The following is a 23,112-nucleotide window of genomic DNA, read 5'->3' on the forward strand; positions in this document are numbered from 1 at the left end:
TTTTGAAAAAACACATTTTGTAATTAGTTTTTGTAAGCTCTATAATAAAGACTTTCTGACTTCATATAAAAGATAAAATATGCCTAATAAGGTGTTAAATGTTGATTGAAAATATTTGATTTGTTTCATATACATAGTTTTCTTTGAAGTTTATTTGTTTCTGACATAGACATAATATGAACTGCCAAATGTTTTTGACAAGCATTGATGTTGATCAATGTACTTTCAACATACTTAAAGCTTTAAACAAACCATCATCTTTTGATTGTTACGCTGATTTGTAAACATTTTTACTGTAAATATATGTATAATATTGATGTGAAAATATACTTAATCCTTTGGAATTATTTATGTGTTTTATTTGAATTTCAATAGTGATTAATTTCAGTACCTATATAATGTAGGCTTGTAAACTTCTAGTCCTCGGACATTATATGTTTCAATATATGTTCCATTGCAACAGGGTTTTCTTCAGGAACCTATAAAGGGTATAAGCATAATAACATTAGTAATACAGTGTGTTAACGCAAAAAAATCTTCGGAAATCCTAATGATTGTTCATATATAGAAAATATATGAAGTAGTTTTTATACAGAAAATAAGACGGCGCTTGACTGATAAGTTAAAGCTGTACATAGTAGGCGTGGGTAAGTTTAAATGAACGCCTTGCTCATAAAATGTCTTGGAGGGTTTACATCTACAACCGTAAGTCATGAGACAATACTTTTAATTTGACTTTTTGTTACTGGCACACACTATTTCCATCTGACATTTTGCGGCTAAACCGATTTTGAAATAACTAGGCAGTAAACATGCATGACCTAAACCACGTCATGATAACGAAGCTCGGGGCTTCCCCCTGACGTGTCAGCTCTTACTGTTACTTTAGTTAATTCAATAGATTGGTCTGATCAACGTTATAATAATACAAGTTCTATCGTCATTCAAACCGAAAATAAAAGAAGTAATCAGTTTCTGTTTTTTACTTATCTATGACAAGACCATTTACAACATCTAAATTTTAACAACAAGGAACTGATCTGCTGGCAGAATATGGTCTGATTTGCGTTTTAATAATGTCTAGAGCGCAATTTACCCCGAGAATAAAAAATATGGCGTCGCAGTGGTTCCTACTAATCTTATCACAAAACTACGCTTTTCACAATTCATTTAAATATAACGGCAAAGAAATAATGCGAAGATAAGATAGAGGTTTTGTAATTTTTAGTTAAAAAAAAATTAGTTATGTTTGCAACTTTAGATTTAACACATACTTTTTAAAGATTTTATTATTATATGGTACGAAATGCAGACTTATTAAAGTAAATTAAGTTACATGTCTTACTTACCCAGTGCCCTGAGCCAAAAACAGAAAAGAAACTAAGCTGTTTTGCATTTTTGTAAAATCCATTTCTATTACCATTAATTGGTTGCCTTTTCGCGTTTAAAAATTCTTCAGAACCATGCCATTTCAACTTATGAACCCAATTCGAAGCTCCTGTAATAATACATAAAATTTTATTTATATTCCTTAAATTCATAAAAATAAATTACTAAACTAACTAGTCGGCCCTATTCACAAGTAATGCATGTAAATAGACTTAACTAAATACTACAAAATGTCTAATGTCCCTTATTTCACTCTGCAATGACATTCTTGGAAGTAAAATTATAAAAAAATTTTTGAAAATCTATATTTTAATTTCTATATATTATATTATATAGAGTCCTTCACTTGCCGTGAGATAAATTGCAGTTCTTGTCTTTTATCAGGGTACTCGTATAAAAATAAACACGCTACTTAATAGGGATTGGAAATAATTAAAATTAGATCTTAATCAAGCTGTAGAATGACTACTGCTGAATATTCGCATAGCCTGTAGTTTTGTAGTTAGATCTGTTGTAAGCGTACTATTTTCCAATCACCTTTACAAGGTCGTCTGTTCAACTTTTGGGTGGATGTCCTATGCTGTCCAGTTCGTGGTCTCCACTCTAGAACCTAAAGCTCAGCGGCTAATTCTGCCCTCTATAAGGCCTATCCACTGCGACTTCAACCTGCCAATATGCAATCTTCTCATTCGTGATTCGTTCATGTTAAGAAATCCCAAGCAAAGCGCTCCCATAGCTCGTTGAGCAACGGTTTGACAATTATGCCCGCAGTCAAAAAAGTTAGATATCCTAAGGTTTTATCAATTTTATTTAAGCAATATACATTAACTTACCCGCAAGTGGTGTAACGACATCCAAGTTACCATTATAAACAACTATCTTCAAAGTTGTTTCATTTAACAGCTTTTCTACTGAAATAATAAAAATTTAATTACTATAAACAAAACTTCTATGTTATCTATTGTTAAAAAATTCTCTACATTTTACCATGTTCTACTAAATGTATGTTATATTGATAAATCTAGTCATTAAATAACATATTTACATGGTGGAATATATAGTTTATTTCACAGATTGTACACCTGTTGTCTTAACCGTGCATAATAAAATGAGCACTTTGAAATATATTACTATATATCTTAATTTGTAGTTATTTATGTTGTAGATTTACTTTCTGTTTTAATAAATTAATTTTATTAAGAAAAACCCAATGCGTGAAAATTTTAATAAACTTACAGAACGAACTTGATGGCACGAAGAATACGTTATTCAATTTAAAAAATACATTGTCTGAAATATAATTCCATTGCAGGCTCTGGTTGACCAAATTCGACAGAGTAGGTTTGACATACTTGTTTATTTTTCTTGCTAATTCATCCAGTGCTGGGTATGGACTTATCTTATTAATGTTATTAAAGTTAATCTCCATATTAGCTTCGATATTTAAAATACGGAACATCAATGTATTCAACTTTTCTGCGTACACATAATCCTTTTTGTCTATGTAATAAACCATTTTTTTCACTAGCTTCTTTGTTTTTTCATAAGTGCTAATATCAATTACTCCCTAAAATTAAATTGTGTGATTAATAGAATAATTGTACAAGCGCACAGTTGCGTAACGAACTATGGAAGAGGCTATGTTCGGGATTTCTCTACGAGATCGAATCAGCAACGATATCCATTGACAAGCAAAAGTAACAGAAATAACCCATCGAAATTGAAAGTTGAAGTGGCAGTGATCCCACCACATACCGCGTAATACTGATGTTCGCTGGGGCTTTTAGATTCTCGAGTAAAGACCACGGACCCGGCAAGTCTAGTCTAGTCAAAGAACCGACGTCTACACACATTGAGACTTGACCAACCTTAAAGACTCTAGATGCATTCCAACCGGTCCTATTGGAGAACTTCAAGGGAGGCCAAGTTCAAGCAGTGGAATTCCTCCTGCACTAACTATCCTATGTTAAAATGATGGTGAAATTTCTTAAATATTATACATGAATTTTCTATGCTATTAAAAAAATCCTGCAACTGCTTTTGCACAACTACAAATTTGTTAACCTTTTCTGAGACTATATCGCGCGAAGGACAAGCAGAGCATTTCTATTTGAAATAATTATATAATTAATGAACCCAAAAAAAGGTACGGACCGATTAATTAATAAAGAAACATATCTAATATTATTGATAAATATCCGTTACAACCAGCTACACAAAGTACTTAAGCTTTCATAATTTACGCTCTCGTTTTCAAGTCGCAGTTGGTTTCAAGAACACTATATATATTAATAATAGTAGATTATGCAGTAAATATTCCGACTTGAAATAATATATTCGTTTTTCCCTAAAGCTTATAAATACAAAATATTGATTTATTCATATTAACTTAAATTTACAAATATCTATTTCATCCGATAAGCAATTGAAAAAGCTATAACATCAATGTTTTTGGTATAATTATTAAAATTAAGGTTTAGCAATGACTATTTACGCTATTTAACTAAACTACCAATGTATAACGCCATTTAACATATGTAATGCTATATTTTCTATAATTGTTATATTCACCATGTTATATAGAAAATTTGGTTGTACCAATGTACTCTCCTTCGGATTCACCCAACCACTTCCAATTCCAATACCCCTTAAATTCATTTTAAGCCTTTTCTTTTCAATAGCCTGAAAAAAATAATATTTTATAACCTCTTTGTAAATAATAATGTTGCATGCATTAAACAAGGCATGCAAAAATACGTGATTTTAATACCGTGTTCAAATATACACCCAATCTCGGACACAATTTACCTCCGTAGCTTTGACCGAAAAGGTAGGTGGGTGTTTTACGAAATTGCTTATGCGTTTTAAAGAACGCCTTTATTACCTTCGTGAGGTCTAACGCTGGGAAAAAATATTAATTTCAATTCACGTAACAATACGATGCAATTAATGAAAGTTTTTTTTACAATTAGATAACCAGTTACATTCAGACGGTATTATGAAATCCAAGCAAAGATAGAGATAGTTTTAAATGGTTTTAATTTTTACATTTGAAATAAAATAAGGACTCGGCAACCTATCAACTAAAATCTTATCTCACTCATATGTAAATAAATAAAGAAAATAAGCATATTTTTTGAGTGATTGAAGTAAGAAATATCCTACATCCATCGTCGTCGTCGTCGTTTCAGCCCATAGACGGCCGATGCAAGGCACAGACCTCCCTCTCCCCCAGGACATCATAGACGAGGATGGGCTGTACCATAATAGCCGTATGGTATTATGGTACGCAAAGGACGCTGATGTCTATCCTTTGAAAACTTGTTTGTGAGCAGTGGCAACTCTATATTGCACAGGGTATGAATTATATAAGATTACTGGGAGGTAGTCGAACCCACGACCAACTTTCACAAGTGTTATTTCTTTACCGCTGGGTTACCACTACTCAAAGCTCCTATATTTATATCGTATAATAATTATACATAATAAGTCTATGAAAGAGTGCAAGACGGTTTTTATTTTTTTTTTATTATATTGCTAATTTTATTAATTTCTTTACTCTTTTTTGTACATTTATTGCAAACAACCTATGGATGGACCTTGTTTATAAGGAAAAAGAGAGCAAGCGATATTCGGGCAATCTTACTCCTATCATATTAGGGGAACCGGAAAGTAATGTCGCTTTCTTTAGTTAAAATCACACGACTACATTTAAAAAAAATATTTCTTATCAATAATATATTTACCTTCGTTATCAACAACCTTTTGCCATCCATTATAAAGTTTCAATGACGGAGTCGTCAAAATCAATCGTTTTTTTTTAAAAAAATTGTCGACAGAAACATTACTTTCCGGTCCCCTTAATGTTTATTTTCTTTATCCGAAATTCATTTATATAAACTTACGTATAATAACGTTATTATTTTAAAAATTTAACATTAACGGACAAAACTGTATCATAGGACACAAGAAAAGTTTATCCTTACTTACCCATCTCTCTATCTGTTTTGACCAGTAACGATTTATCCGTGACATAGCTAAACCCTGTACCCACTGGATGGTCAATCAATAGTAAGTTTCTACCCTTTACCTAGAAAGAAATCTCTTTTTAATGACGAAATTGTTTCAAGGTATTATATTTGTAGATAGATAATCGGTACAAAAAACTTAAATAAATTTTTAGATCGAAAGACAAAACTTTTTTCAAGGTAGTGTTTACTTTTATATGAATTGTTTTAAATAGTGACCAGAAACAAAAAAGAAACAAAACGATCTTTATTTAATTGTTTCTATTAACATGGTAATTAATGGATGATAATTAAAGGTCAGGTTATGTATTATAAAAGTTAGGTTAGGTTTTATTATACATTTTGCCATTATTTCGCTTATGGATGCGTGTAATCATAAATTAAATAACATCCGATAAGTTAGAACGACGGTGTTATAGTTAACACTGTTATAATAAGCAATATTAGGTAACAGTATAGTGATCTATTATTATCTTTTCGGTTTTTCAGTTAGTAGAAGGCATTTTTTAGTATTTCGTTCACTATTGAATTATTTCTTATTGTTATTATTATTTTGTGAGAATTGTTACCGCATAAAAGTATTAATACTCATCAGACTCACCCATGTATGATTACGAGGTTGCATATTCATATCCAACGGGCCAATTTCGGCAAAATTTGCAATTCCACTAGCTGAAAGTCCTGGTCCACCTTGTATCCATATAATGAGGGGTTTGGTATCGGCTCTAACAGAAGTACCATCAGCATAATAAAACCAATAAAACAGATATGCTCCGGGGCGCACCTCTACGTATCGCTGGACGATTTTCAATTTAATTGAGTTTAAAGCTTTTAAATAGGGGTTATCGTCTGAAATGGTGATCTAAATTATTTATCTAATTTTATTTCTCATTTAAGATCTTTTTCTAACCAAATTTCGTCAACTTACCTTCACATTTTAAATATCGCGCCAAAAATAATAAGGTTAGCAATCCTACAACTTTAACAGACATATTTTCACCGCGTTATTGTAGGTATACACCGTGTGCACAGCTGAATCACTCGAATACGTTTAGAAACTAAAACCTCAATATAACGTTCGATGGCATAGAGTGATATCATCATAACAAAATACTTTTTAAACGAAGTAATTACGTAAATGAACTGTATAATACAGACACATGTTTTAAACTGCTACTAAATGTTATCGGTGTCACGCGCACACGCTACCCATTCGAGATACGTAGGTGGGATATCCTATTAACTAATCTTTACCACATACCAATTACGCCTAGTACCAATTGACATGATACTGGCTCTAAGCATTGCGAATTATTGTTATGCAGTATTTAATTACACCAAAGATACATAAAGAGCCTTAACAAAATATTACATCTATTATGCAATAAAGATATAAACATAAGCAATAAAACAAAGTATTATATATATGAAAAAAAATATTTATTTAAACGAATAAATCTATGAATGAACTAAAAATTCCATTGTGGGCATCATTCATTATTCTATCTCGTGGACGTCTATTTGAATTTATCGAAACTTGGGAAGGAAGCGAAGAAAACCGCACGCTGTTAATGTACTTCATATTAAGGTTTGATGTTGTTTCCGGCGGCCGATTTGTAGGTCTCACTTGTGTGACCCCCACTATATGACCAAGTGGGCCCCCCACTATGCCAGGTCGGTAAGTCAGAGGCCGTTCATGTGCATCTTCATGAACAGGTTTAACGTAATCTGAAAGAAAGTTAATCCCGTTATCGAACTGACCTTAATACTTTCTCTAAAGAAGAAATTTATTATTGTTGCCCCAGTGTTGTTATAACATACTGCATAAATTATTCATAATGAGGAAGACCTAATTTTATATTAAACCAAATAACACACCAGTCGACTGTTTACCCCTACAAACAATGGTTATAAATTACATACATGTTTTGTACTCTTTGGTTACCTGGCCATTGAAAACAATGATAAATTATGAGTATACGTTGTTTTCTCGAATTTTGATTATTAACGGACAAAAAGAAAAATGTTTTTAGTACCTGACGGGTAAAGGTGTGATGGAGGACGATAAGGATTCCCAGCGAATATTCCTCCAGACGCGTACGGTGGCCTCGTAGGCTTCCCTGTAGGTTTTTCGGAATAATGTCCTAGTCCGGTTGGTGTCAAGAATTGAAAGAACTTTTCAAAGAAGTACCTTTGATCTACATGGGCATGCCTTCTCGCCGATTCTGTTGTAACTATAAATATTAAAAAATACAAAACAGGTTTAACATGACAAATTTTCCTACAATTAATGTTAAAATTTCATTGACGTAAAGAATTCCTTGCAAGCAGCTATTTAGGTGCAAACGAAATGCTGAACTAGATTTTATTTGACAAAACCTTTTCCAACATTACATTAGACGTGTCGTACAATTTTTCATTAGATGATCGCACTGCCTCTAGAAAAACTTGAATATTTTAAGAATAAGGTTTACACTACGTTATCGCATCTAAGTTAAATGCTTGTAAGGTCGATAAAATAATTAATTTGCCTTTTTAATACACTACATATTATAAACAATAAAAAAACACGAGATAAGTTAACCCATCAGAAGATTACAAAAAATCGTTGAGTTAAATTATTTAAAATAATATTTCTCTATTTAAAACTGTTATTTAGGTGTAAAAGATATATTACGCAAATATTATTTGTTATAATATATGTATAATATACTAACAGATTTTTTTGCAGATCGCTACATAAACTCATATTATTCTCACCTGAACTGACATCATTTTCATCATAATCCTCTATTACTCCGCAATCTTCTGGATCATCTGCCAGAGGCTGTTCCTGAAGATTGTTAATCTGACCGCCGTGTAGGTTATCATGAGATAATAAATCAAAGACAGCACCGAAAGTGCGTTGGTTTACATATCTCCTTGTAGATGTCCGCTGATGCGGCGCAATTTTGTTGGTAGGACATAGAGATGGTCGTACTGTGATCCCTTCTATCGCAACAGCGAAAGCAATAACCTGGGGATAAATAATAATTGTATTTATATGTTACAATTACTCTGATAACTAGTTGTGTTACACTTACAGATACAATTTGTGTAAAATGTAGCCGCAGATACATAATTTTTAAATAAAAATAAAAAGAAAACTGTTCACTTTGATGTTCACCTGCTTTCTGACTGCAAAATCAAAACGTATCGTAACCGATCCCCTTGATCTCCCACGCACGTGCATAACGAATCATAAATCCTTAAGCAATAACTGACCCTTATACGAAAGGCTGCATATTATGGAATAAAATACACACGTCCCAAAATTTTTAAAAGCTACGTAAATAAAAAAATCAAGATTATTCTGGCTAGCATTATTAATTTTCTCTTATTTTTGACGAATTTATTACGATGATATCGGTATAAACACATGAACACTACATTTATTTGTGTGCGAAAATTGCATATCAGCTATTCTATTTTAACGTAAGAATGTACAAACCATCATAAGTTGTTTAGAATTTTTTTTTACAATAAAATGGTCAAGTATAGCGTTTATTAAGAGTGAAACAAGCACAGCGTTCGTCGAATCATTACGGCCCGTATATAATAAAAAGTTCAGGGTTACGTGGGCTATTGAAGAATAAGCTTCGTAAAACATAACGTTTGTACCTGCCACTTGAGACTTTGGGACATGACATGGTAGGTTTTATTAGCCATTACTTACAGCTGAGGCACTAGTTTGGCTACAGACGTTAGCATTTAATAATTCTTTAATATATTGTAACTAGTCATCTTAATCAACTTCCTTTTACATTTCTCCATTACCAAATTCCTAATGAGCGCGGTGGAAATTTCTCCTTAAACTTCCAAATCCAGCCACCAAACTCTTTGTAGATTTCATCGCCAATTACGCGGCCTTCTATTCTAGATATTCCTTCGTTTGCCGATGCGGATACGCTAGATGTCACTAGCTAACTGGCACTTATGTGCACTATATCGACAACAGTAGGTATCTGTCAATTTTTTAATTTCAAATTCCATTCCCTAGAGAACCTCTTGCATCGTTGTGTATGACTTTTAGGCGATGGTTGTCCATCAAACAAATACCTTTCTCCCACGCAGATTTATTTCGAAAATTTACCATTGTAGGAGAAAGCACCGGTGAAAACTTTCGTCTAGACACTGTCTACTACAGCAATATTGACTCTTTATAGATTACAGAATCTTTTTTATTTTTGAACAATTCTGTTGTTTATTACAATGTTACGTCTTTACCCAGAGTTACATTTTGATGTCTTTACTATCCTAATCTCATGGGACTGGCAACTTAATGACTTTCTAAGGAAACGAAATTTGCTAGAGACAGGACTAGTAGATTATAAACAGTACACAGTTAGCCGTTGTAGCGCTCAATCTCGGGTAATACATCGCGTACTTTTATTCTTTGGTATGGCTGTACTAAAAATTTTATTTTATAAAATTGTTACAAATAAACAAATTTTGTACTAACTGCTTTCAATCTAAATAATACATTTTTATGATGAAACCATATACTTTTAGATCGTATTGCCATATTTGTAGAAGATTGACATCAATGATGAAATTTAAATCCTTATATGCAAAGACAGAGTAACAAATTGGATAATGTTCTTTTTAAAGCCAACGAAGGACATCAAGTAGTAAATTTGAGTTTGATTTCTCATCTCACATCTAGAATAGAGTTTTGCCATAAACATTGTTACAAAGAAAAACTAAATTTTTTATTGTTCGTTACATTTGTTATTTTTACTGCATGTTAGTTAATACATTAATATAAAACTCATAAAAATATATAAAGCTTATTCGAAGTATTCCCAATAGCTGGAACACAGTCCTTTTAACGTTGAGAGCAGTTATCAATAGCAGCACGTACTCTTTGGGGAAATTCTTCACTGCGAAACGTATTATTTTAGGGACTGCGAATCATGGCGTTTAGGTCAAGCCTTACTCTCTTAAACTGACCATTTATCATAATCCAGTAAAATTAAGATTAGGACTAGATGGTGGCCAATCTTCAGCTCTGATGAAGTCCGGAACGTTCGTTTTTAACTAAGATTGGCTGGATCGTGCTTTATGTCCCAGCGCAGAGTCTTACTAAAAGGTCTATTCTTGTTTATTGAACATCGTGTAACTAAAGGGTCTAACTACCGTCTCAAGAGCGGTATCTTGATACACTTGTGCCGATGTTTTGATATATTTTTCACAAAATATGGCTCCTTCACAACTAACGTTTAAAAAAACCGTCACCCAAGTCGGATAATGCCTACTTCTGTTGACTAATCGGGAAGCGTTTATATAGCTTTCAGCATAAACACGGTCATTTTGTTTGTTAAAATATTGCTCATTTGCAAAAATTTTCTAATCCGTAAAAAAAATTTTCTCTGACCTTTTGCGTACCGCTGAAATAAATTGTTTTGATTTTATCACCCTATAAATTTTATTATCGTCTTGTAAAATATGCGACATGGTTGTAGGTGCTATCTTCATCTCCCAAGATAAAATCTTTTACGTTCGGACAGGATTCCTACGAATTCTATCCCCTTACTACTTTGATCACCTTTTTCGTAAGAACTCTATGTGGACGGTCAGATCTTTTTCTGTCACAAACAGAGGAGGATGTACCTATCAATATACAAACAAAAACATTGGAGTAATGCCGAGCGTATGGCGGATTTTAAAAATTGTTTTTGGCACCATGCCAGCTTTATGTAGTGCAATCACAGTGATTCAATTCTCTTTATCACCCCACTCCATTTTGACATCACAAAATATTTTACAATATATAGGCAGGAAAATAAAAAAAAAATCATTTGAAAATGATGATTTTAATTCAAAAATAATATTTGTTTATTTATAATTATAACAGTACTTATGACCAGACTTAGTAGCTACGTGTTAAAGTAAGCAAAGTAGAAATCACACGATAGATCGTTTTTAATTTACAGGTATTGCAAGTTTTATTTTGTTTCACCGAGAAACTATCTTACCTTTTTTGCACGAAAGGTACTTTGCCGTCAGCTTTACGTAACTTATCTCTTGTAGGACTGGGACTCGGAGGGGATTGTATTTTGGGAAAACTACTGTAACATCTAAAATCACCATCACATATGTAGTCAGAAGTAATCATCATTGTTTTTTTATCTAAAACGAGTCGTAGCTAATCAAATTATAAGGCCTTAGAAGCTTTATTATTAAATTAACGATTAAATAATTATAAAAGGGCACCTTCCCTATATGTATTATATCACAAAGTTATAAGCCCCAGACAGAAATGAACGAGTGTTGTGGGGCACTCATTATAAAGTAAATTTTCCGGAGCAAAATTTATAATCCCTTACAATCAATTTTTTTACTATTGTTGTTAGAACAAACTGGTTATGTATCATACAAACAATTGGAATCGATTTAGTACAATTTACGGGTTAAGGAAGAAAAACAATTCTCAGTTTATTTTATAATTTTTGTAAAATCAATAGATAACAAGATAATAATTTTAGAGAAGTAGTAAAAGAAAGCTTATCGACGACAAGTATACTATATTAATAAAAGAGAACTATAATAAATAAATAAATGTCTCGGGGCAAAAAGAAATGAATATAAGTATTTTTATTTTACCGAATATTAATAATTACTACTTCTCAGTGTATTAGGTGTGTCTATTAAAGAAGAATTAACTTTTTTTTGTTTATTGAGAATCAGTCTAAAGTTGGTTTCTGTTTTAACGTCAAAACGAACTGTCATTGTCACCATACCATTAAGAATATCAATATTGATAAAAAGTGAATAGAAATATTTTCCTGGTAGTATACACAAAATCAGTTTTGATAGTGTGAAATGGCAAAATTGAGAGGAAAAGTATATTTAGGATATGAAGAAGAAAGTATAGGAGAAAAAAATCAGATGCTATTAAATTATACAGTGAATAAAATAGGCGGTTTTCCCGTAAGTTACAGTTATGAATAAAGCATTTAACACTACACACAGGTATACGACAATCAGAAATATTAGACAATTAGCTTAATTACAATTTTATTTTAGAACTGGCCACCGCTGGACAATTTTAAATTTGTTTCAAAATGCCCCTTGTGCGGATTACACCGAATGTTAGTGGTACAGTGCTATGCACCACTGGAAAATTCCGCCTATCACAGAACACTGTATGTGTTTGCATGTATTAATCCAAACTGTTGGATTCAATCGGAAAGGTAATATTAATTAAATATCCCACTTTGCTAACAAAAACATAGCATAATAATGAGAAAACAATATATACGGTTTTATTGCATGAAATGTAAGTTTGTTTTTTTTTTCACTTAAGCTGGTCATGTGTCCGAAGTCAAATTCAAGATATGGGTACCACCAAACAGAATACTACTGTCACAATGCCCAGCTCCAATACCAACATGACATGGTGTAAGGGATCAGATGAGTGGGATGAAAATGATAATGGTGATACTACAAATGGTAATGTAATGAACATAGACAATGATCCAGCTAACAGTTGTATGAGGTGAGTCAGTAACTTCAAATTATGATCATTGGCTCTTATGTGTTATTATCTTGGAATTTCCATGAACATTTATTAATAAGAATTCTTATTAATTATAAAATAGATATCTTGGAATTCCTATTACCCTTATTTTAGTTTTTATATTGTCTAGACATTTTAAAACATTTTTCATTTCCAATCAAACTAAAATGGAATGAAATATTTTTACCATTTGTTAAAGCATTGCTTGGACAATTGAGACTGATTGTATTTCTCATTAAAACTTTGGTATGGCTTATTATTAGCCAATATTGGATGGACCAAGTAAGATGTAGATAGGCTTTGGATGTTCATCCTATCATAAAATAAAGCATTACTGAAAACAATTGTTCCATTTGAATAAACCTCTAATTTTGAAAGTAACCAGTGCCCATCACACCATTGGTAATGTAGCAGAAATATCTACCTTAACACTTATGACTAAGCTGTAAACATTACTATTAAGCATTGATTTCTGCCTCAAATCCAATTTTAGCTAGCTTTTGCGTAATACTCCTTAAATATGTAGAATCTGTAAATGCTCATATGACAACAGTGACTAAACATCACAAAAAAAGCAACAACTGTCCTAAAAACATTATGTAACATAGATTTTCTTTTGACCCTTTTTAAGAGTGTCTTGCTCCTGTCTTATATGTAATAGAGACTTGGTACAGAAATAATTTTTCTATTTTCATTTTTATCATTCTTTTCCTCTTTCATATAAAACAAACCTTTCACCATTCCTTTCTGGCGAAGATATTGATCTTTCTTTTTTTACTCTCAAAACATTTCTTGCTCTCTTTGTCTCTCATCCTACACCACATTTTCTGAAAAATAACAGTATGTTTTACTTGTTCTATTGTTTGTATTTTATATTTTGTTCTTGTATATAAAACACAGGAACATTTTATTTCTAAAACCTTATTTTATAACTTATGAGTTCTCATATAATTTAAATCTTAATCTATTTTTTCAGTTTATATAACTTTTACCCTCAGTCTTACTGGACCTTATTATTGAGATCAAGTTTTGTTTCTATTGAAAATGTACTGTACCACCTTACTTGCATATTTCAACAATGTGTGGAAATTTATCACAACCTTTAAGGGACAGTAGTATCACTTGATCTTGCATTGATCTATAACATAATTATAGATGTGTAAGAAAGATTGTATTTTTATTGTTTACTTCAATGAACAATATCTTTTAAAATTATTGTTTGCTCCATAAAATATGTAGTGTTGTATTTAGAACGTTGGTTATAATCACAAGAAATTCAGCTAGTTTAAGTTTTGTGAAGCATTATCAAAGCAAACCCAGTCAACCTTTCTATAAGTATTACTCTTCTGCAATTCAATATCTAACTATAAACCTAATTTTTTTTTTTTTAATTTGTGCGCATTTATATTTAATTCAATATTTTGATACAGGAACTCTGATGAAGATGATGAAAGTAATTCCTATGAATTGGAAACCGTAGAACAAGCATTGGGAAATTTACAAGTGTTTGATGCCCATAATGCCAATATGTCCCCACAAGGTAATAAAAATACCCAATTTTTAAATTTTGATAAGACTCCATAAAAGGTTGTTACTGTGAATTTTAAACACTGCCATAACTTTTTAAGTTCAGCGCAGGTGATAAAAACATTTTAAGTTTCACATGTTTTAATCAGAATTTATCTAAATGATATAGCCCATGTCCCACCGTAGCTTTTAATATTTCAGGTGCTGTTGGTGCAAACTGTGGCCCAGAAGCTGCTGCTGAACTAGAGGGAGGAGATGAGCCTGGTCTAGTAATAGCAGAGACGCCAACTGGTCCTTCTAATGATATAGAAGCATTACTACATCAAGTGTGTACACTTGTAATAATATACATTACTAATTTAATATTCGGTCATGGCCATATATATAAACCACACCCAAGTCCTTCTCAGTCCTGCTATACTTACTGGCTGGACGGAAGATCGACCCTCTCAGGCACTCGCTTAATCCAAAAGAAAAGATCTCCTGTCATAAGCACACTTGCCGAGTTACCTCAATTCATGCTCAAAAAGCTTGCCATTTTTATAAAATATTTCAGAGACTCCTTATATAAAGCAATTTTAATTAATATTTCTTTTACAAATACATTGTTGATTTAGTTATTTACAAATCATTGGTATAAGTATCAACCGGTACATTTCTTGTAATTAGCAAGATTTTATAACAATATGTTATAATGAATTCTCAAAATATAATCTTTTGCCGTAATTAACTTTTCACAAAGAGATAATGTTCTGATAGGTTTATAACTTTCATTAAAATATTTCATTATACTTTCAGAATTGTGGTAAAAATTCAGTCAAATTTCCAACTAAATAATAATAAAAATAAATGTTATCTTAATATTGTAACCAAGCTATGAAAACATCTCTGTAGAATTCTAATTTTATTAAACATGTATTATTAAAATTATAGTTTCCAAAATTTAAGTTAAATATGTATTTGCTAAGTGTATTAAAAAGGAAGTAAAAGGGCACTTACTTGGCCTCTAAAGTGGGATACTGTGTAGCATTCGTTATTTATTCATATTTATGTAATACCTTTTACACATATACACACAAATATATATGTGTGTGTGTGTGTATACCCTAAACTGCCCTCTCCTTCTTGTCTTCCATCTACATCCAGAGGATGTCTGGTAGAGTTCACCTCGAAATATGAGACCACCTCTTGTACCGCTATATAAATTGATTCTTTTTTTAGTTACTATCTAGGGTGTACAATACAGTGTATATTAATAAATAAAAAAATATGGTTTCTAATGATTACTATAAATTGGTAGTCTTACATTTCTCATAAAAAATGTATTAATAATATGTTTATTTGCAATTGACATTTATATTTTCAGACAGCAGAGCTACCAATTGATTTAAGAAATAGACTAGTGTGGGCACCTCTACAATTTGTCCCTAAATACATCTATGTAGAGGAAGAGTACAAAAAAACCTGTGTTGATGACCGTGTAACTGAATTACTTAACAAATATAAAAATGAGAATGGTAAGTTTCTGAAATTTACTTATGTATTAAAAACAAGATCTTTCCTAAACTAAAACAATGGAGGGTTTTTTTATGTTCCACTAATTTATTCATAAGGTGTTTTCCCTGCATTTGTCAATGACTAATAAAAATGTAGTTACATTGGTGCAAAAATAATACAATTTTTAATTAAAGCGTCATGATCTTCATCGTAAATAGTCGCCACGTCACCAAAGAATTTATCCAATATAAGCTATTGGTAAGCTTAAAATACTATCACAAAAATATTGATAATTTGTTCCTGAGCATGTGAAACACTGAAAATTTTATTTAAATCATCAAGTAACTATTATATCATAGTTATTAAAAAGATGGTTTTAAATTTTTATATTTATTTATAATTTCTATTCTTTAGGCTTTCCTATTGCCGCCTACATTCACCGTGAGGCAGGCTGTTTGTCAATATAGAGTATTTTGTTAAGCTGTTAGTTTTATTATAAATCGAATATTATGGGAATTAACAAATGAGTTATTATTATTAATTATAACGTAACAGGTTACTTTGCACAAGGCAGTTAGGAGTGCAGCATTTTTATTTGATTTCCAATGTCGCTATAATTTATTAAAATTACGGATCACCTACTATATTGTCTTAAAATTGTGTACACTGTGTGTTAATGATTTATGATCAAGTTAACTGTACATCAATTCATGGTATAAGAAAACATGCGGTGTTACGATTTTATTATGTCGAGTTACCACGAAATATATGTGTAACAAGTTTTCTTTATACCAATTTTACTATATGCTAACTGAACTCCTGTGTTAATTTAGTATAAGATATCACAGTATAAAGTGATGTACAATGATAAAGTAACATTTACATTTAGATAATGTGACTAAAACTCTTACAGATATAGAGATTGGAGGGGCAGCAGATAAAGCGGGTGGCGGAGGCTTAGATGAAGAGATATATGAAGAGGCAACTCCTCTTCATGGCGATAGACTTTTCCACGCATTTATTACCCGCTTAAGGAATAATCCGGGACAGATACTCCGGTACATTTTTAATGATTTTAATTTGATTTTTAAAAATCGAATCTTAGTCGTTTCAGCCCATAGACGCCCACTGCAAGACATATGCCTCTCTGAAAGATATCTATGGGGTGATATACCATAATAGCCACGATAGTAAAGCGTATTAGCAAAATTCGAATATTCTTTAAAAATAGGTTGTCATTCTTGAATGAAGGTAACAATGTATGTTTTTTCTAATAAAAATTCTGGTTTTATACAAAAACTAGTCTTTTTAACTGTTTTTGTACTCATTACATAACATATAAGCTGTAACAGTGAATGGAAAATAACAAAAATTACCCCTTTATTTCTATAATATATTTTGTACAAAGCTAATATTGACTGTTTATGTAGTAGTTCATAAATCTTTTAATTTTAGATATACTCGGGAGGAGCCTCCACTTCTTGGCGCCCCTTTGCCAGTTAACTCAGGCACACCAGAATCTCCAAGCATGCCGAATGTTTGTAACCGTTGTGGATCCAGACTTATTTGCGAACTACAGCTTGTTCCGGAGCTAGGCGACACGTTGAAAATATTACCAAATAATATCTCTTTATCACATTTACATTTTCTTTCTGTTCTGATATTTACTTGCTCTCAAAGTTGTTGGCAAAACACAGACACTGTTGTCAGTGAAACTGTTGTCTTCCAACCAGAAATAGTTTGAACAATGAACTTTCATGTTAGCCTTCTGCTACATAATGTCATGGAAATGCTATGCCTTGAATATCAGTTATTATTCACATAACGTCCTACATAATAAAGTTTGTGTCGTCCATTATTAAGCATTTAGTGTTTTAGGAATTACTATTTTACGCTAGTTGTTTTTTGTTCAAAAGTTTGTTATGTTACGTTTGTTTTATAATTATTAAGTAATTTTTCTATCATGTATTATACTTAGCATGACATAATAAGAAAATGTTAAAGAATGCTTTGTGTCTAGTCAGTTTTATCGACATTTACAGTCAGTCTGTATTCTATCTATAGTTTTATTTTAGTGTTTAAGTATCTATTGAAGACATTTTCTGATTTAGTATATCCTTATTAAAATGAAATAGAATGTGTATAAATTTTGGCAAACTATTTGCCAAATGTAACAGATGGAAAATTAATATTTAGCAGTTGTATTAACATTGTAATCTATATGTATAGAAATAAATTTGTTTTGTTTTTTAGTCATGTTATAACTTGAAAATGAATGTGTCTATTCATTCAATTTTTTAATGAGTACCTAACACTATAGGATATATACAATAAAGGATCTGATTCCTTATTGTATATATTCTTATTTCAGAAAATATAATTACTGATAAAACTACCCATAGTTCGTTTTGAACTTCGCGCGTTTGATAGTTCACGCAGCAAATTTATATCACCGATTAACAGCTGCCATCACCAAAATCTTATAGATTTTGCATTTAATATAAAGTCTAAAACAATTTATTTTTCTTTTGAAACGCGACAAGGCAAACAACTTTTAGCAATACAAAGTCAACAGCTCATAGCATATAGAAATTAATTACATAGAATTGTTTACCATTGTTTTATGCCATATACAACTAAAAATATGTTATTATTACATTACGTCAGTAATCTCATTATAGTAGGATACAATGTTAATAAGGAGTGTTTTAAAAATTATAATTGTGATTTTTAATCAAAGCTCTTAAAATATTCCTAGGTACATATTACACCTACTGACATAATTTTAAAATAATAGAATAGAAGTTTTAAACCAAATTCCTAATACTTTTTTCGTGTACCAATAATAAGAGTTCAATATATTATCTTTGCTGCTCATTGCACTGTTATTTTAATAATACTTGTAGTTTAATTATTAATTATTTGTAGAAATATATAAAACCAACTATATTAAAAAATTCTCAATCCCGTTGTTTATTTCCCAGAAACCAAACCCAGTTTTATTATTGTATTGTACATTAAATATTATCTAAATGTACTAAAGAAAAAAACTAAAAGCATTGGACCTGTTTTTACACTTTTAGTGTAGTTGAAGATTAAAACTAAAATAGATTAAGTACATGATGGCTTAAAATAGCTCTCTCTTTTCATGAAATTACATTCGTTTATTGTAAATGAAAGTAGCACCTAGAAAGTTGTCGCATATTTAAAATGTCCTGAACCATCTGACCTGTCTCTAGTAGATGCACTACTCATTATTGAAAAAGGACTTAGATGTGAAACTGAACATGTCGCCATAACATCGGCTTTCTTTCTCCGTACTAACAACACACTACCATATTGATATATTGAAACATATCTGCTGTAATAAACTTGAATTACATGTTCGACTACTTGTTTAAATCGTAACGTTTATATTATTTGGGATCAGCTGAAATTTTTTCCAATAATATATGTAATAAAGATTTGTAAACTGCTTCCTTTTACCTCATTTCACAAAAGATTCATTACACTTTTAAAGACAGAATTTTTTTGATAATCTATTATCTGCGTTTACCATTGTGTGATTGATTGTAAATTCTTGTGTTTTATCTGCGTAAAATTTTATAAACATTTATAGGTATATCATTTAACATTAAATACTTTCTATTTATTTATCATAAAATGTTTACCACTATTTTTTTAGTCTATTGACAACTATAAAATATTATCAGATTTTTTATGAGACCCAAATAATATTATTGTATTTATAAATGGCATATATAATTTTTGGAATGTAAATTATTTTAAAATTAAAATTTTACTAATTTTACAAACCTAATTTAGGTTATGTACATTGGAAAATTACCAAGGCATACTGGTAACCTTAAATGAATTTGCGAATAGTCTAGTAAGTGTGGTCAAGAGTTAAACTGATACCGTGAAAACTAAGTAATCTCAAGCAATTCATTGCTCTTCCAACTGTTTTTATTAAAATATAACTACGCTTAAACCATCATGACCAACGACGTTTTATGTCCTCCGCCGGTTTTGTGGGCGCAAAAAAGAGAAGATGTTTTTCTCACATTTGATATCGAAACTAAAGATCCTGATATTAAAATAGAAAAAAGCTCGGTCTTTTTCAAAGGTATAAATGTGCGAGACAATAAAATATATGAGGTGACCATACCTTTACACGATGCAGTAATACCAGAAAAAAGCAACTTTGTAAATAAAGGCCGATGTATAGAAATGGCCCTACGTAAAGAAAAAACGTCGAGTGGTTTCTGGCCATCACTAACAAATGATAAAAAGAAACCACATTATTTAAAAATAGATTTTAACAAATGGTGTGATGAAGACAATGAAGAACCAGAAGAAGAGGGCCAAAATTATTCGGATTTTATGGATTTATGGCAAAATATGGGGGACAAAGATGCCGGTGGTAAGAAACCGTCATTCGATGATTTGGAGAGTGATTCCGACGACGAGAATTTGCCAGATCTAGAATAAAATTATTCGTAGCACTAGTGCCTTATTTTGCAGTACAGTGTGTATATTGAGGTCTTTACAGTTACAATATAAAACCATAAAAAATATTTTTTATCTTAGTTAACCTTTGTAGTGTCTACAGCACATGTTTATTTGCTTACTACTGTTATGATTTGATTGGTAAACTCAAAATATCGTATTCGAAACATGTTGCTGTTTAAGGTTATTGAGTAATGTCTACTTGTTCAATTTTAAATAAAGCATCACATAGAACACATTTGTAGTTTTGTTTTAATGTGTGGGTTATAATAAGTTTTAGTTTAAATTTAAATACACTTTTTATTTGTACATTAACTTCATCAGTGATAGAAACTGTAAAATTCCTAAGCAATATATTTAATTCAAATATTTAAGAATGAAAAATATTTTTCCCTTACTCAAAATAAGTGAAAATTGTTGCATATTTTGTTGACAAAGACAAAATTTTCTTTTAATATTGCTTGTGTAACACAGTAAAAAGTGGTTACGTTTTTTTTACATTGCTAAAGAATGTCTTGTGTAATAATATAGTCCCAAAGATATTAAAAATCATAGTTGTTGCTGCTAGCAATTTTGCACAGAAGTTTTGGGATATATTTGATAACTTGAAACCAGAACACTCAATCTCAATTGCAATGAATATTGTTGTTATGAACTAAATCCATTCTTCAGATTTTTAATGTTGTTTATGGTGTTAGTTTAAAACCGGACGATAATGTCTTTTTAATAAAAATCTTGCAGGTAAAACTTAGTTAAGTAAATTAATTATTTAGTATTTTTTATTAATTTTGTTCCTAATGGTTGAACCTGAACAAGGTTAACAGTTACTTCCATATATGTTCAACATATCCATACATTCTTCAGAATTAGTATGACAACATTCTTGTCAAAAAGTGTGTTTTTCAACTTGATAATCTGAAAGTAAATAATTGTAATGTCTCAAGCGCATTTATAATATTTTGTTTACTAAAATTATTCTACCAAATTATTAAGAATTATTTTGAAAAAGGCAAACTGGTGATTGGTGATGAAAACATTTTTTATAAAAGGTATATTTGTATTTTGGGTATTTATTTGGTAATTACATTACGGTAAATGTACACTTTTGAATGTCTTATGGTATATGGACTTGCCTGCTATAACAATATCTACACTGCAGTGGTCTACACAAGTGTCTTTTCCTCTAGCTGCTTTCATTAATTATAGCCTGAAATGACAAATGGAAATGCCCATATTTATATCTTTACACTATGATATATCTGAACTTTTAATGGTCAATTATGCTTCTGAATAACTGGATAGAAGTAAGTTAGTTGAATTATAGCAGCTGCTCCATGTGCAATGTGTATTCTGTATGGTGAGAATAATTTAACTTATTCAAAGTAGCCAAACTCATGGAAAAATCCAAGCATTTTTATCCATAAGAATACCAGAAGAGCCTAATTTGATAAAAATTAGAATCAGATTAAGCTTTCCTATAGACATCCATGAACTTACAGAGGGTACTGAGGGTAAGGAGTGTTCCTCACAGGTTTTTTGTTGTAATTGCTGTTACATTATTTACCAGAGCAACTTATTCACAAGCTATCACTCAGAATCATAATGTAGTTGACTAAAGTCACTAATTTTATCAAGTGTATAAAAAGTATCTTTCTTTCTACTGCTAACCTGTACATAACTATTTTTCTCATATTTATTGGTACTCTTATCCACATAGACCAGATTATCTTATATATATTGACTATGCATCATTGTAACATTTTGTATACAAAATTTTTCTGTCTCTCCAGCTCTAAAATTATAGATTACATTAACATCTCCTTTACCAAAAACATTATTTTTAATTTCCAGAAAGGACACTGTGTTACAGATTTGTTTAATCCTGTATACCTCTAGGCAATGTATTCCAAAAAAATAAGAACCATGAAACACTTTCATGTTTTGTTGCCATATTTAAGCCGATATAATATAAGCCTAACTTAAAATATGCTGTCTGTCCACCAAAAGATAAGCTTAGAATAAAATTAATGATAGCCAGTTAGTGCTAAAATGTTAGTTAATCTGTCATGATAGAAGAATAAAATAGCATAAGCATTTACATGATTATAGTCTTTATAGGAACAGATCTTAAATAACAAAATAAAACCTTAATTTAGATAATGGTGGTGTAATTATTAAAAAGTTAAATAGAACTTAAAATAGTACTGTTTATTTTTATAAACAGACAAAATATTCAGTCAAAAAACTGTCTTTGATTCAATTGAGCTTTCTTTCTGAAAATAGTTTTGTGGTCCTTTTTTTCTATATTATTTTTTTTATACAAAAAATATGTATTGGTATTGGTTTTTCAAACACGTTCAAATGATATTAGCTACCGGTGCCAGAGGAAGAAGGTAAAGGGATAAGAGGCGCTTAGTTTAATGATTACATATTAAAATTAGTTCATGCCATTTTCAATTAAGATCGAAGGATTGGCTTATTATACGTCCCTTAGCTAATGTAGATTGCATTGGAGGCATTTGTATGGAAAATTGGCTCAAGTAAGCTAAGCTAAAATAGGATAGTTAGTGGTAGACGACCTTCATTACAGTTTATACAGTT

The 23,112-nt window shown here is 31.0% G+C and overlaps 4 protein-coding genes across 4 annotated transcripts; 2 read left to right on the forward strand and 2 right to left on the reverse strand.

Annotated features, from left to right (window-relative positions):
• Positions 1-49: 49 nt before the first annotated feature.
• On the reverse strand, positions 50-6,558 carry LOC137927436 (retinoid-inducible serine carboxypeptidase-like). Its single transcript, XM_068771250.1, has 9 exons — positions 6,346-6,558; positions 6,019-6,266; positions 5,380-5,479; positions 4,160-4,290; positions 3,961-4,071; positions 2,626-2,956; positions 2,223-2,300; positions 1,350-1,498; positions 50-479 (listed from the first exon to the last, which is right to left on the reverse strand). The coding sequence occupies exons 1-9, from the start codon at positions 6,407-6,409 to the stop codon at positions 417-419; spliced, it is 1,275 nt and encodes a 424-aa protein (XP_068627351.1). The 5' UTR covers positions 6,410-6,558; the 3' UTR covers positions 50-416.
• Positions 6,559-6,861: 303 nt separating this feature from the next.
• Positions 6,862-9,125, reverse strand: LOC137927012 (uncharacterized). The gene is made up of 4 exons (XM_068770783.1): positions 9,078-9,125; positions 8,178-8,433; positions 7,454-7,651; positions 6,862-7,145 (listed from the first exon to the last, which is right to left on the reverse strand). The coding sequence occupies exons 1-4, from the start codon at positions 9,123-9,125 to the stop codon at positions 6,862-6,864; spliced, it is 786 nt and encodes a 261-aa protein (XP_068626884.1).
• Positions 9,126-12,244: 3,119 nt separating this feature from the next.
• trus (programmed cell death 2 like trus) lies at positions 12,245-17,967 on the forward strand. The gene is made up of 8 exons (XM_068768342.1): positions 12,245-12,389; positions 12,486-12,652; positions 12,766-12,957; positions 14,409-14,518; positions 14,707-14,831; positions 15,872-16,022; positions 16,916-17,060; positions 17,458-17,967. The coding sequence occupies exons 1-8, from the start codon at positions 12,282-12,284 to the stop codon at positions 17,744-17,746; spliced, it is 1,287 nt and encodes a 428-aa protein (XP_068624443.1). The 5' UTR covers positions 12,245-12,281; the 3' UTR covers positions 17,747-17,967.
• A 1,902-nt stretch (positions 17,968-19,869) lies between these two features.
• On the forward strand, positions 19,870-20,749 carry LOC137925089 (prostaglandin E synthase 3 homolog). Its single transcript, XM_068768492.1, has one exon. The coding sequence runs from the start codon at positions 19,999-20,001 to the stop codon at positions 20,491-20,493; it is 495 nt and encodes a 164-aa protein (XP_068624593.1). The 5' UTR covers positions 19,870-19,998; the 3' UTR covers positions 20,494-20,749.
• Positions 20,750-23,112: the final 2,363 nt, after the last annotated feature.

Source organism: Battus philenor, unplaced genomic scaffold (assembly GCF_028537555.1).
Source record: "Battus philenor isolate CCGP_79_NKW_IND1 unplaced genomic scaffold, ilBatPhil1.0.hap1 SCAF_10, whole genome shotgun sequence".
Taxonomy (NCBI): Eukaryota; Metazoa; Arthropoda; class Insecta; order Lepidoptera; family Papilionidae; genus Battus; species Battus philenor.

Bases quoted from the DNA above. Each gene is read 5' to 3' on its own strand.
- LOC137927012 (XM_068770783.1), bottom strand. From the start codon at position 9,125: ATGGCTAATAAAACCTACCATGTCATGTCCCAAAGTCTCAAGTGGCAG. The intron at 8,434-9,077 runs GTACAAACGTTA...ATTTATCCCCAG, and splicing joins CCCAAAGTCTCAAGTGGCAG to GTTATTGCTTTCGCTGTTGC. The intron at 7,652-8,177 runs GTGAGAATAATA...TAATATTTATAG, and splicing joins TGAAAATGATGTCAGTTCAG to TTACAACAGAATCGGCGAGA.
- trus (XM_068768342.1), top strand. From the start codon at position 12,282: ATGGCAAAATTGAGAGGAAAAGTATATTTAGGATATGAAGAAGAAAGT. The intron at 12,958-14,408 runs GTGAGTCAGTAA...ATTTTGATACAG, and splicing joins CCAGCTAACAGTTGTATGAG to GAACTCTGATGAAGATGATG. The intron at 16,023-16,915 runs GTAAGTTTCTGA...AAACTCTTACAG, and splicing joins CAAATATAAAAATGAGAATG to ATATAGAGATTGGAGGGGCA.
- LOC137925089 (XM_068768492.1), top strand. From the start codon at position 19,999: ATGACCAACGACGTTTTATGTCCTCCGCCGGTTTTGTGGGCGCAAAAA.
- LOC137927436 (XM_068771250.1), bottom strand. From the start codon at position 6,409: ATGTCTGTTAAAGTTGTAGGATTGCTAACCTTATTATTTTTGGCGCGA. The intron at 5,480-6,018 runs GTGAGTCTGATG...ATTTCTTTCTAG, and splicing joins AACCTCGTAATCATACATGG to GTAAAGGGTAGAAACTTACT. The intron at 4,291-5,379 runs GTAAGTAAGGAT...ATTTTTTCCCAG, and splicing joins CAAAACAGATAGAGAGATGG to CGTTAGACCTCACGAAGGTA.